The following is a 14,532-nucleotide window of genomic DNA, read 5'->3' on the forward strand; positions in this document are numbered from 1 at the left end:
CTGCAAGCAGCCAGCCAGCAGACCCTACACCTGGCACGGTATGAGCCAGCCACCCGCTGTCACCCAGCCCTCCGCCTCTTCCCAGGACCAGGCTGGTGGCTCCCAGAAGCCTGCCCATGGCTGCAAGAGGCAGGCACCCGCCTGGTCTAGTGCGGAGATCATGGACCTCATTGAGGTTTGGGGGGAGGCCTCCAACGTCCACGATCTCCACACTAGGTACAGGAATGTGGCCGTCTAGGGCAGGATAGCTGCAAGTCTGGCCACCAAAGGCCACATGCAAACCCAGGAGCAGGTCTGCATGAAAGTCAAGTTGGTCTAGTGAAATCCCCGACCCTGAGCTTAGAACATAAGAACGGCCGTACTGGGTCAGACCAAAGTTCCATCTAGCCCAGTAGCCTGTCTGCCGACAGTGGCTAGCACCAGGTACCCCAGAGGGGATGGACCGAAGACAATGACCAAGTGATTTGTCTCATGCCATCCATCTCCAGCCTTCCACAAACAGAGGCCAGGGACACTGTTCCTACCCCCTAACTAATCGCACTCCATGGACCCAACCTCCATGAATTTAGCTAACTTCTCTTTAAACTCTGTTATAGTTCTAGCCTTCACAGCTTCCTGTGGCAAGGAGTTCCACAGGTTGACTATGCGCTGTGTGAAGAAGAACTTCCTTTTATTAGTTTTAAGCCTGCTACCCATTAATTTCATTTGGTGTCCTCTAGTCCTTCTATTATGAGAACCAATGAAGAACTTTTCTTTATTCACCCTCTCCACACCACTCATGCTTTTATATACCTCTATCATATCCCCCCTCAGTCTCCTCTTTTCTAAGCTGAAAAGTCCCACTCTCTTTAGCCTCTCTTCATATGGGAACTGTTCCAAACCCCTAATCATTTTAGTTGCCCTTTTCTGAGCCCTTTCCAGGTCAAAATATCTTTTTTGAGGCGAGGAGACCACATCTGTACACATGACTGAAGATATGGTGTACCATAGTTTTATACTTTCCCTCCTCCTCCTCCTTCCCCTGGCTTCCCCCTTCCAGCTCCCTTCTCCCACGTTTCCCCCTCTCCTCTTCCACCCTCTCTCTTTTCCTCTTCCACCTCCTTTTCCCAGTCTCCCCAGAGGTTAACCCCCCCGCCCCAGCTTTGTTAAATAAAGAGAGTTTCTATTTTTGAACACACATGTCCTTTATTTTTTACATCAGGAAGGGGGGCTTGGGAGGAGTAAGTGGAAGGAGGTGAGGGAGGAATGGGGCACGAGCCCCCGATGGAGAGGACTGGGGCGGCTCTGCGGGCTCCTCGGGGTGGAAGCTCTCCTGCAGGGCCTCCTGGATCCTGACAGCTCCCCGACTGGCCCCCCCGGATAGCAGCCTGCGGCAAGTGCAGCCAGGCTGATGGCCGAGTGCTGTGATGTGCCGAGTGTGGGCACTCAGGGCATTCCAAGACAAGACTGCTTTGCTGTCTCTCATCGAGTTAGACAAGCAAGAGGGGAACCCTGAGAACGGTCTGTCCGGGGTGGGGGTCGGGTCCCTTTAAGCACAGCCCTCGACTAGCCTGAGGCAGCAGCTCCACACTCTAAGTCCTAACCTGATGCCCTGCCAGCACTGGTTCTGGCCAGCCTTAACTTCGGTTCAGGGTCCACTCAATGTAGACATGCTATTTCGAATTAGCAAAATGTTAATTCGAATTAGTTTTAGGTCTAGATGCACTAATTCGAATTAGCTTATTTCGAATTAACTAATTCTCATTAAGTTAGTTCGAATTAGTGCTGTAGTGTAGACATACCCATAATGACTAGGAAAGATGAGATTAAATTGTGATATGATCATTTATCATAACTATGCTATGATACATGTATAAATGAACAAAAAAATGAATAACTATTTAATAATTCTTCAAAGCTAAAACAGCTCATCGTAAGAGTAATTACAATGCAGTCATTTTTGAACTATAGTGGTTTAAAAGATTTTGCATCAGTCATACATCGGATGAACATGCACAACATCAGTTTTCGGCAGGCATGAGTGTGAAAATAATTCCTATAAACACTTACACAGTTTCTAAAAAGAAGTGTGATCTGACATAGCAGAAGACTGCAGGATTTCCCTCCCTGCTTTTAAGGATAACAGCTATTGGCGATGCGACACTAATTTTAAAACATATTTCCTGTCTGTGAACAAAAATATTTCTAAGCCTTAAGGACCACTCAGTCCAAATCTTTATTAAGTCTCAAAAACTGTCAAACAAATGAAACTTTTTAATTGAGAAAATAAAATTGCTTTGACAAAACCACGTTACCTTCTACCCATTAGTTAATAAGATAGCATTTAATCAACCATATTCACCAAACCTAGAAAAGGTTCACTTGCCTGCTCTTTTTTCACAGGCGTACTGTGTGCTGCCACAGCAGAGAACTGGTCTATCGCGTTCTGATGTTCCTCACTCAGCTGCTGCTGGTCTTGAGGTTGTGTCCCAGCTGTCCCTTGCTGAGCAGGGGCTTCTTGCTGATCTTGGTCTTGATCCTTGGATTCAGAGTCTGATCCTGATTCTGTAGTCATGGTTGATTATTCTGTAAAACAAGATGTTCAGACCTACTCAATATTGTTCTTGCAACTGTTGCTATTTTCTCTTTTTCGGTTGCAATTGAAAATGGAGAAAGATAACCGCTACATTTTTATCTCATTGTTTCTGGCCCTGAAAATCTAAGTACAGTGGACCATATTCATTTGTTGCCTCCTCTGTTTAGTTTCTTGGAAAAGCATCTCTTGACATAGAGTACTAGGACTAATTGTATTTATGAATTTTAAAGCAGTTTATGCCTCCATAAAATTTCACTCTGTATTACAGTCATTTAATGAGATATTGCAGGAAAAATACATTAATAAAATAATTAGATATAATCAATTAATAAAAAAAGACGAATAAAATTTTCAAGAGCATATAAATGACATATGAACCTAAGCTCCACTGATTTTCCCGAAGCATTTGGGATTCCTTCGTCTCACTTAACATCAATACAATTCTGGCTCCTTAGTGCCCAAGTTATTTTTGAAAATGGGATTTAGGGGTTTTTGAAAATTGTAACAATACTCAGTATATTCAGTGTTAATATTTAATTGACAGACAGATATTACATGAAAATTAACCACTTTGCTATATTTAAACAGTGTTATATTTACACAGATTCAGTGAATGCACATAAAAATTCATTGTAGATCTAGAGCTATTATTGGTTCTAGCACTAGTTCACATAATAAGTTAAGGGAAATATCTCTGAAATCTCTCAAAAATCAGTATCAACATTATGTGTGCTCCCCACAGTACTACTAACTTCTATTAAGCTCTACTTGAATAAGTAGAATTTGGCTTTATATTTTATTCAGCTCTACACAGTCAATCATACTTTTCATCATTCCTCTATGTATGCCTAAATATCCATAACAACATAAAAACCTTTATTACTTTATCCCAAGACATTTAAACTTTGCGGGAGTGGTGGGAGGTTAATGGAAATAAGAAGCAGCCTCAGTATGAAAATTTTGTGTTTGAGCTTAGTTTCACTGAGTAATAAATCGCCATGAAAATATTAGCAAGAAAATATTTCACATTAAAGTAACATAGAGCTTAATTCCAACAAGGAACAAAACCCAGTCAAAAAACACCATCACCACTGTTCTACATCAACAAGGAACAACAGATTCTACATTAGCACAAGTGACGCTATGAATAAATTTAGCATTACCCATCAGTGCGTGAGCCTTATTAGACATTAGTGTCTTATGAATCTGTATCTTGATTTAAGCTATTTTATAAAAATCAGGTTCTTCAATCTACTTCTGTTCATCATCAAATCATAATTTCTTTAACTGTAACCATAGTTACTTTCCAATTACAAGCAATTCCACAGATCATATAGCTGCTTATTAATATGATATATGAGTCCACTATCTATTCTCAGATTAAGCTAGTGATTCTTGCTAGTACAGAAAGTTTGGTTCCCTCTGTTCTTTGCATTTTAATGGGTTCATCTTTTTTCCAGACCATTTACTAGAGTTCTTTGTTTTAATGAAAATGTTTAGTGAGGTACTTGAAATATATACTTGAATATAACTTGATAAGTCAATCTGCTGGTCGACATTTTCCATACAGTGAAGAACAAGTTTACAAAGGGCTCTGTTTTTACAAGCATAGCTCTTTGTGTGCAAAGTTTGTGCCCTCTCACTTGTGCACATAAATGATGAATGAATAAATAAATAATAATATGTGTTCAATTTTTGTGTAGCGTGCACTAAGGACATTAACAGGTAACCCTAACCCCAGCCCTTGACTGGTGATGCTTACCAGGTAATGGTTAACCAGTACCTGGAGAGCGGCCTGTGGCCCGCTGAGGGCGGAGGGCTGCTCCAGCCCCACCAGGCCCCCATGTGGGGCTGCTGATTCCCAGCCCAAGTGGGGCTGCCACTTCTGGTCCTATGTGGTCTGGGAGCCAGCAGCCCCATTTATGGCTGGAAGCAGCCAGGTTAGAACAGCCCCTGCTCACAGCAGGGGGATCTGCCCGCTCCCATTTAATCAGTTAACCAGTTAAATGAAATGCTTAACAGGTTAACTAATTAAATAGGATTTGACATCCCTAGTAGAGTGTCTAGGTAAATTCTTACATTGTAAGCAACAAGTCAGACACAAAAATTATGTAAGGAACATGAAAACTGAGACCACACTATGCAAATCTGTCCTCAAATATTTAATCTATTATCGCTTGAGAGATTCATTTTGAAGAACACCATCTATTTTTCAATACATTTCTTTCACACAGTATATAAAATGTATCCTTTAACAATTTTATTGTTTTAACAATATATATATATATATATATATACATACAGAGAGGATCAGGAGAGAAAAAATTGCTGGAGGTCACTTTATAAGATCTGATTATGGCTCAGAGTTCAATTCAGAGTTCAATTCATTAAGACATTCATTTTTGTTTACGTTAAAAAATAAATTGCAAAATAAGGTTAATCTCCTGCAGTTTTGCATTGCCCATCTGTCACATCAGCATGTAATGACCTATCCTTCATCTGATGCTACTACTACCACTATTTTAAACCACTGCTCTCTGCAGTGTTGTTGTAATTGTACTGACTCCAGATATCAGAGAGACAAGGTGGGTAATATCTTTTTATTGGAACAAATTCTGTCCGCATGAGAGGCAAGCTTGTAAACTTAAACAGAATTCTTCTTCAAGTCAAGACCTGAAAGAAGAGTTCGGTGTAAACAGGAAAGCTTGCCTCTTTCATCAACAGGAGTTGGTCCAATAAAAGATGCTACTTCCCCCCACATTGTCTCACTATTATAAACCACATTTAAAAAAATTATTCCTTCAAAAAAAAAAAAAAAAAAAGTCCTAAAATTCTACACCTTCTTTTGTACAACTGAGAACACAGATAATATCCTCTAACTATTCAAATATTCATTCAACAGATTCAATAGAAAACGATATATTTGGCTTTTCTAGTATACAAAAATGAAGAGATCAGGAAGTAACAAAATTACTACAACTACAAAACCAATGAAAAAATTAACTCGACAATATACAATTTTCAATAACATTATTTATCAAGAGTATAATATATACAATTCACTAAGATTTTTACTCAGGAAGCCTGATTTTCATATTAGCTACATCGATGTAAATCACAAATAAATCACTAATGGAAATGGAATTACTCCTGATTAAAATGGAATCAACCCATTTTCTTCAGGATTGTCTTCACTAATAACACGCCAGATTATCAGCACTTGGAAATCATTGTTGCGCAATGTATTTATCAGGTAGCTCTTGGGATGAAGAAGCTACTCACCCTGTGCAGTTACAATGGTTCTTTGGAGATGAGTGTCCCTGTGGGTGCTCCACTCAGGTCTCAGTGGTCCCTGGAGATTTTTGCCTAGCAGTGCCTTCCCGTGCTGTGCTGTTGCCATCTCAATCTGTTTTCATCCGTTAGGTGCGGCACGAGCCTCCTTCTGTTCCTTTTCTACAGGAAATCTGATAAAGGACTCCAAGTAGAGGGGAAGAAGGGAGGGTAGTGGAGCACACATCTCGAAGAACCATCGTTATTGCACAGGGTGAGTAACTTCTTCTCCTTCAAGTGGTGTCCCTGTGGGTGCTCCATTTAGGTGACCAAGTAGCAATACCCGCCGTATGGTGGTGGGCGTTGGAGTCATTTATTTAAAGAAGCAAGGAACACATCTGCTAGAATGGTGTCTTCGCTGTAGGGCATAATGTTGTGCGAAAGTATGATGAGAAAATCATATTGCTGCTCTACAAATGTCCACTAGTAATACATTATGTAGGAAAACAGTTGATGTGGCCACCACATGTGTGGAGTGTGCCCTAATCATCTGTGGTGGAAGCTAGGGAGCCATATATATGCAGCTTGCAATCCACTTGGAAATCTGCTGCATGGAGACAGCTGTTCTCTTGTGGGGACCGGACAAAGAGATGAAGAGTCTGTCTGATTTCCTGGTCTCCTTGGTTCTTTCTAAGTAAAATGCGAGGGCTTGTCTGGCATCTAGGGTGTGCAACATGGATTCTCTCAGAGAGGTGTGGGATTTAGGAAAGTATGTGGATAAGTATATGGGTTCATTCAGGTGGAAGTCTGATATAACTTTGGGGAGGAACTTGGGATGAAACCTGAGCATGACCTTATCCTTAGTAAAGGTAGTATACAGTCGGTGAGCCACGAGGGCTGCGATTTCACTCATGCATCTCGCAGATGTTTTTGCCACTATGAAAGCCACTTTCATGGATAGATGTTATGGTGGGGCTGTCGCTAGTGGTTCAAAGGGTGACCTAGTGAGTGTCGTATGAGATTAAGGTCCCAAGGTAGTACAGGCGGGCGTAAATTTGGACATGTTTTCAATAAGGCTTTAAGAAGCACTTTGTCACCGGGTGTACGAAGAGTGAGAGATCGTCGACTGGTTCGTGGAAATCCATGATAAAGAGACGGACACGAACCTAGCTGATGGAGAAGTCTGCGCTGCTGAGTTTTATTAAGTATTCCAGTGCAGTAGGTATGCGAGTGGGGTTTGGTTGTAATTGACGAATCCTACAACACTCCTGAAAGCATTTCCATTTGTTTTGGTAGGTGTATCTTGTGGAGGAACGTCGACTATTTTGAGTAGGATCTGCTTAACACTCTCTGAGTACGTAAGTTCTTCTTTTTGGAATCATGGAGAGGCCATGCTATGAGTTTCAGGGTTTTGATGTTCGGGTAGTGGGTCTTGGCTTGGTGTTGGATTAGTAAGTAGGAACTCATGGGGAGAGGAATCAGTTGAGTTATTGATAGGTGATGTAGGTAAGGGAACCAAGGTTGTCTCGGAGAGTAGGGAGTGATCAGAATTACTGTGGCCAGGTCTGAGTGGATCTTGTTGATTACTCTGGAGAGTAAGGGAATCGGTGGGAAAGTATAGAATAGGAGAGCAATCCAGTGAATGATGAAGGTGCCTCCCTCCGATCTCTTGCCCTGACCTGCTCGGGAACAGAATCAATTGCATTTGTGGTTGGTTGCTGTTGCAAATAGATCTATGATCAGGAATTCCCAATATCAAAAAATTGGGAGAACACTGAGTCTGAGTTCCCATTTGTGTTGTTCAGAGAAGTGTCTGCTCAGTTTGTCAGCCATCGTATGTAAGTTGCAGTTGGTGTTATCTGGTTCTTGCGGCATCAGTTCCAAAATCTGATTGCCTCTGTAAATAGTGAGTGTGATCGGACACCACCATGTCGATTGATACAGAGCATAGAAAATGTGTTGTCCATGACGACACGAATGTTTCTGCCCTTTATACGGGGAAGGAAGTGAGCGCATGCTTTGCAGATTGCCCTGAGTTCCAGGATGTTGATAAGGAGAGGCCCACCAGTTAAGAGCATGTAGGACTACTGGTGGAGTGTAAGGTGCTTTGTGAAGCTATGTTGGTTGGGAATGTAGACAGTAGCAAACCAGGACTGTAAGCAGCGCATATGTAGTCTCGTGAATAAGATGATGTAGGTTGTGGCTGCCGTGTGTCCCAGTATTTGAAGACAGGTGTATGCTGTGGTGAAGGAAGCTTGTTTGACTTCCCTGAAAAAGTCATATAATGTTTGGAATTGTTGCAGTGGGAGATAGGCTTTGGCTGTCACTGCGTCTAGGAGCGCCCCAATGAATTCTATCTTTTGGGTAGGTTATAAGGTAGATTTCTGGATATTTATAAGGAGGTCCAGTTGGGAGAAGCAATCTCTGGTAGTATTTGTCATGGTTATTGTTTGTTGATGTGTGGGACACTTGATTAAGCAGTCACTGAGATAAGGAAAAATAATAATCCCCTGCCTCCTGAGGATGGCCATGACTTTGGCAAAAGTCTTGGACAATACTTGAGGGGCCATGGACAGACCAAAAGGAAGGACTCAATACTGGCAATGTTCTCGTCCTAATACGAACCTGAGAAAACTCCTGTGGGCAGGATGTATGGTTATATGAAAATATGTGTCTTGAAGATTGAGGGCTGAGAACCAGTACCCTTTGTCCATTGCTGGAATAACAGTTGCATTCTGAATTTGCTGTTGTAGACAAACCTGCTGATCTCTCTGAGATCTAAAATGGGCCTCCAACAGTCTGCTTTCTTGTCAATCAGAAAATAGAAACCTCTTCCTCAATATTCTGTGGGAAATGATTCCATCGCCCCTAGGCTAAGCAGCTTTTCTACCTCTGCTTTTAATAGGGGCTTGTGAGAGGGGTACCAGAGGAGGGGCAGGGAAGGAGGTATAGACATAAAAGGGATGATTATGTAGCCTGATTTGATGATCTTGAGATCGCATTTGTCCATAGTAATAAGGGTTCATTGTTGTAAAAGGGTCTCAGATGGTGACTGAAAATTATCTGGGGATGCACTGGATCTTTGGGTGGTCACTCAGAGCCCAGACCAAAACTTCAAATCTGCTGTTTGTTTTCAAGTGGGTTGTGTACTGGAGGACTGGTTGCGTTGATCCCTCCTTTTATTGGGACGTTGTTTGGGCCTGTTGTCATACAGCCTCTGCTGTTGCCTTTGATAGTTCAAGTCTCTTGGCCTCCCATAGCCCCATGGTCTTTGGTATGGGGTGTATCTGCGTCTTTTATTAGGCAGGGTGTACATGCCTAAAGTACACAGTGTGGCATGGGAATCTTTCATTGAGTGTAACATCTCATCCATTTTTGTAGCGAACAGCTGATTCCGATCAAAGGGAAGGTACTCCACCTTTCTCTGAATTCCTTTGGGACTCCCGATGATTGTAACCATGACGCCCTGCACATTACTGTTGCTGTAGCTGTGGTCCTAGCTGCTGTGTCTGCCACATCCATTGCAGTTTGGAGAGCTGTTTTTGCTATAGATTGGCCCTCTTTAATGATAGATAGAGATGAGATCGCTTGTTTTCAGGGAGGTCCTGTAAGAGGTTTTGTAATCTGGAGTAACTGGCATGATCATAGTTAGTAAGAAGGGCAGGGTTATTTGATATTCTGAACAGGAGGGTGGCAGATACTTTCCGGCCAAAGAGACCCAGTCATTTGTGTTCTTTCTTTTGAGGCATAGATTTGTACTGAAGGGCTACGTCTAGACTGGCATGATTTTCCGCAAATGCTTTTAACGGAAAAGTTTTCCGTTAAAAGCATTTGCGGAAAAGAGCGTCTAGATTGGCATGGACGCTTTTCCGCAAAAAGTGCTTTTGCGGAAAAGCGTCCGTGCCAATTTAGACGTGCTTTTCCGCAAAAAAGCCTCGATCACCATTTTTGCGATCGGGGCTTTTTTTGCGCAAAACAAATCTGAGCTGTCTACACTGGCCCTTTTGCACAAAAAGCTTTGCGCAAAAGGACTTTTGCCCGAACGGGAGCAGCATAGTATTTCTGCAAGAAGCACTGATTTCAGACAGTAGGAAGTCAGTGTTCTTGCAGAAATTCAAGTGGCCAGTGTAGACAGCTGGCAAGTTTTTCTGCAAAAGCAGCTGCTTTTGTGGAAAAACTTGCCAGTCTAGACAGAGTCCATGACCAATGAGTTTGGATGGTGATGGGAGATGAAACTTTGCCGGGACAAAGTATTTTCTATCCACTCTCTGGTTGGTGAGAGGGATAGAGACTGGCATCTGCCAAAGTACATCTGATGGTTCCATGTCTCATGGACGGGTAATGCTATTTTGGAGGATGTACACGGTTGGAGTATTTTGAGTAGTTTGAATTGTTTGTCTTTCACTTCTTGGAGTGCAATGTCCTGAGATTGAGCCACTTGTTTGAATAATTCTTCGAACTCTTTCAGGTCATCTGCTGGTGGAGAGGATTGCCTGGAGCAGCAGAAGACTGTGGGGCCTGTGGGGCTCTCTGAATCATCAGACTGAGATAAGTTCTCATCATCTGTTGGATCCGGTTGGGTAATTACCAAAGGAGGGGGATGAGATGGTGACCAATGTGCCATGGTAGCTGGACACAGTGTAGCTGTATGTGCTGGTGACAGGAGGAGTGGGGGCGATATTGGTTCCATGGCTCCCAAAGAAACCACTGAGGGTGAAACTGTTGCCATGGATATGGCCATGAGTGGTTAAATCACAGAAGTCGTGGGGGTTGTTGAAAGGGTTGGTGCTGAATGGCGTGCCATGAAGCCAGTTGGGAATGAGTGCTGTGACGAAAATCTACTCCCATGCATGCAGCCATGTTCAGTTCATGGTAATGACAGTGTGGAGGAGTAAGAAAGAATTTCTGCAATTTGTCTATGTGGGCTAGAGTGAGGTAACTAACCTTGGTGAAGCTACTCTCCGCACCATTGAAGATGGTGAAGCTGGGTGTGGGGCTTTTTGTACATGGCACATCTTGTTAGGTGCCACCTTATGCTCTGGGCCCCAGCATGCTTTAATTCTGACTGCTAGGAACTGGCTTGTTTGATCGGTGCCAGGTTGCCTGTGAGTGCCAGCACCAGCAGCATGTCCAGCTTTGTCAGTGTTGGCCAGTTAACTGCATCAGCAGGTGCCAAGGGGTAGTTTGCCATTTCGGTTCTGACTCAGCTGTCTTAGCTAAGATCACTTTTCGCTTCTTCACAGTGCTGGAAGTTGATGGCACCAGAGAACAAGTGGCCTGGAACATAGTGGGCAGTGATCATGCCAGGGAAGCCTGTGGCACTGAAGAGGCTCTGTGGGTGCAGCTGTGTCTCTGGGGACATATCCTCTGGTGGTTGGAGGGAATTCTCCCAGAAGAGATTCTTCAGCCCCATTTTGTTGTCTTTCCTCTCTCTGGCCGTTATGTTTTGACACTGCGGGCACTTTTGCGTGACTTGACACTCACTAGGTCACCTAAGCATTTAATACAGGATGCGTGTTCATCAGAAACCAGCACATGAATCACATTTCTTGAAGCCAGGAGAGCCTGGCATGTTGAACCAATGTGAAGATTCAAAATTTGGAGAAAAATAGAGTAGGGAGGAGGAAAAAATGGGGAAGATGGTTTTTTAATTTTTTTTCTTTAAAAAAAAAAAGTAAAGAACTAGGTAAAACAAAACTATAAACTGACAAACTATTAATAACTCTTAAGCTAACTACACTATTTTTTTTACTTGCTGCCAGAAAGGAGAGCACTGCTGTGACTGTTTGCAGCCAAGGAGAGTAGAAAAGGAACTGAGGGAGGCTCACACCTAACGGATGAAAACTGCGTGAGACAGCAACTGCACATGTGCAGTGAGGGAAGGCACTGCTAGGCAAAACTCTCCGATCAGTGGTGTGAGGACATACCGAGACCTGAGTGGAGCACCCACAGAGATACCTCTTGAAGGAGAACAAATTTTTGTATCTCATATGACTTCTCTTCTAACAAAAGATACTTATCGCAAGATTTAGTGGAAATAAGCATTTATATCTAAGTTTGTCTTGTAATGGGCAACGTCAAAACACGTGAATTGAATATAAGGCTTGAAAGTTTCATTTTACTATATGAATGTGGAAAAATATTTGTTACGGTCTATTCCAGTTCTGCTGAACAATATTTTTTAAACAAATATTTTTCCATTTTTTAAAAGATTCTTTTAGAAAATTTCTACCTGAAGTAGAGAGGTACAATTTTGTTAGAATGATTCTCTGAGACTACATTTCATTTTAGTTGTTCTGAAGTCTCAGCATTTTTTGTGTGTTATCGAGCCTTTGTAAGTCACTACTTAGACACAATATTCCCAAAGTATCAGATGGATTTTGTTAACCCAAGCTTCTCCTATTCCAAATGTCTTATTTACTTCTCTATGCATAGGACTATGATTTTGTCATGGATTTTTTTTTTTTAGTAAAAGTTATGGACAAGTCATGGGCAATAACTACCCCCCTTTCCACCGCCCCCCCAAAAAAATCACAGTAGCTGTGATCTGTCCCTGACTTTTATTAAAAACATCCCTGTGAAAATGGGAAGGAAGGTCCGGGTCCCTGATACTTCAGCCCTCCGGGGCCAGGAGCTGCAGTGACCCCATTTCTCAGTGGCCCAGAGTAGTGGCAGGGGAGCTGTGGGGGCAGGACCCCTTTGCCAGCAACAACTAGTCACCTGTGAGGCCTCCAGCGTTATTGAGGTCACTGTAAGTCACATTTTCCATAGCTTCCGCAGCCTCCGTGACATAATATTAGCCTTATCTATGCCAACTGTCAAGGATTAAATACTAAAGCCAAATAGTTTTATGCCACTGTCTTCCAAACATAAATGGAAGTATAGCTAACTAACTCTAAATCCAAATTTATTACAACTGTTAGATATTTAGGATTTCTCTCTTTTTATCCAATGCTGGTTGAAAACACCTAAAGATAATGTATAAGTCATCATTCTCCCTCTCAGAAGTTGAAACAAGATCATATGATCCACTAACATTTGCTCTACAACTCAATCGCCAATCACTGAATTTCAACTATTATAAATTAAATATCATCATCTGAGGGGAAAAGTAGTCTGTTTTTTAGAATAAATAGCACAGGAATGTTAAAAAGCAGCGAAGGTGTAATTTAAATTCTCACTTTTGTTTATATATAACAAGAAACATGTACACACAAACCATATGTATAGATTTTGTCAAACATAATGCTATTAGCTGAAACAACTTATCAGCACTACTACTCCAAGCTAATCAATAGGTTTTGGTGCCAAATATATGACCCTGTGATCTCAAAAATTTGCAAACCCATAGAACAAGGGATACAAATCTGAGGCAGAATACACTTAAGACAAAGAGACACTTGATTTGAGTTATTTGAAGTTTTTTTTTATATGTACTGCAAGCTTGGGGTCACGTTCCTCTTCCTAAAAAGGAATTGTTTAAATGTCTACCTGTTGAAATGGTTAATCAGATGCAAAGTAAAATAAACAAGTCACCAATACAAATTGAGCAACATGATTCAATACCTAGATTCATATTTGGGTATCTAATATAATTTTGCCTAAAAATTTGGAAACCAAAGATTCCCAAAATTAAATTCTCATCCCTAAAAAATGCTGAAACAGGAAGGAGGGGGGAGAAGATTAGCTAGGGCTGAGTGAGAGCTACAGAGGGATGCAGCAGCTTTAGAAAGAGGTTTCACTTTTGGTAAGTAAGTCCTGTTGCAGTTTGTTAGTACCTTGCTTGTATAATACAACACAGCTCTAGTTGAAGTTAATTTGCTTTACTGAATTACATACAGGCCTTTACAGTTTTGAAGAATGCAGCAAAGAATGTATAATTAAAGATGACTACTTCACACTGAAGCTAAAAAATACTGTATACACTAAGGATGTTAACGAGTAGTTGACTGGAGCATTGACTACTCACTCCCCCACCCCTTTCTGCCTCTATAAGCAAGGTGTGTGTGTGGGGGGGGAGGGGAAACAGGAGCCGGTACTGGGAGCCCACTTAAAAGATGATTCCCCCCAGCACTGGTTCCATGGTGCTACCTCCCTACCCCCTACTTGCTGCCTCTATCAGAGGCAGTGGGGGGAAGGGGAATAGGGAAGGCTGCTGTGAAGCAGCCTCTGCCCATGGCGGGCCGAAGCTCTCCGTGGGCAGAGACTGCTCCAGCAGCTGCCAAGCAGCCCCTGTTCATGGCAGCCAGGGCTGGCCGTGGGACTCTTGTTACATTTCAAAGGCAGAAGCGCAGCGGTTGGGACCTGGAGTGAACAGGGACTGCTTCAGTCCCCACTCACGCCATTTCCCCGTTGTGCCTCTGCCTCCCTTGCCTCCCTGCCGAGACACTGCTGGGGGGAACCAGCTTTTAAGTTGACTCCCCCAGCACAGGCTCCTGCTCCCCACCCTTGCTGCCACTCTCTGATAGAGGTGGCGGAGTGCAAGGGGAGCCACTAGTCAAGTCACCACTTGACTACCCTATAAGCATATGCTTAACCGGTAGTCAACTAATCATTTACATCCCTAGCCTATAATGATTCTGCAGTTTATGTACGAAGAGACACCAACACTGACTTCGCACCTTCCATGTGCAAACCAGAGACTTTACCTTCCCTTTTCCAATTATTTGTTATGATTAAGACAAAAC

General features: G+C 42.5%; 1 protein-coding gene across 14 annotated transcripts in view; it reads right to left on the minus strand.

Annotated features, from left to right (window-relative positions):
* The window catches only part of EPB41L3 (erythrocyte membrane protein band 4.1 like 3), a 207,961-nt gene that overhangs the window by 101,568 nt on the left and 91,861 nt on the right, over nt 1-14,532 (minus strand). For 13 of the 14 annotated variants that reach the window (XM_075920937.1, XM_075920938.1, XM_006139003.4 and 10 more), the window contains exon 2: nt 2,366-2,565. In XM_075920937.1, coding sequence (XP_075777052.1) covers nt 2,366-2,554 — 189 coding nt within the window. In that variant the 5' untranslated portion in view covers nt 2,555-2,565. The remainder of the gene's footprint in view (nt 1-2,365; nt 2,566-14,532) is intronic. The other variant, XM_075920939.1, reaches the window with a different exon arrangement.

This window comes from Pelodiscus sinensis, chromosome 2 (genome assembly GCF_049634645.1).
Source record: "Pelodiscus sinensis isolate JC-2024 chromosome 2, ASM4963464v1, whole genome shotgun sequence".
Classification (NCBI taxonomy): domain Eukaryota; kingdom Metazoa; phylum Chordata; order Testudines; family Trionychidae; genus Pelodiscus; species Pelodiscus sinensis.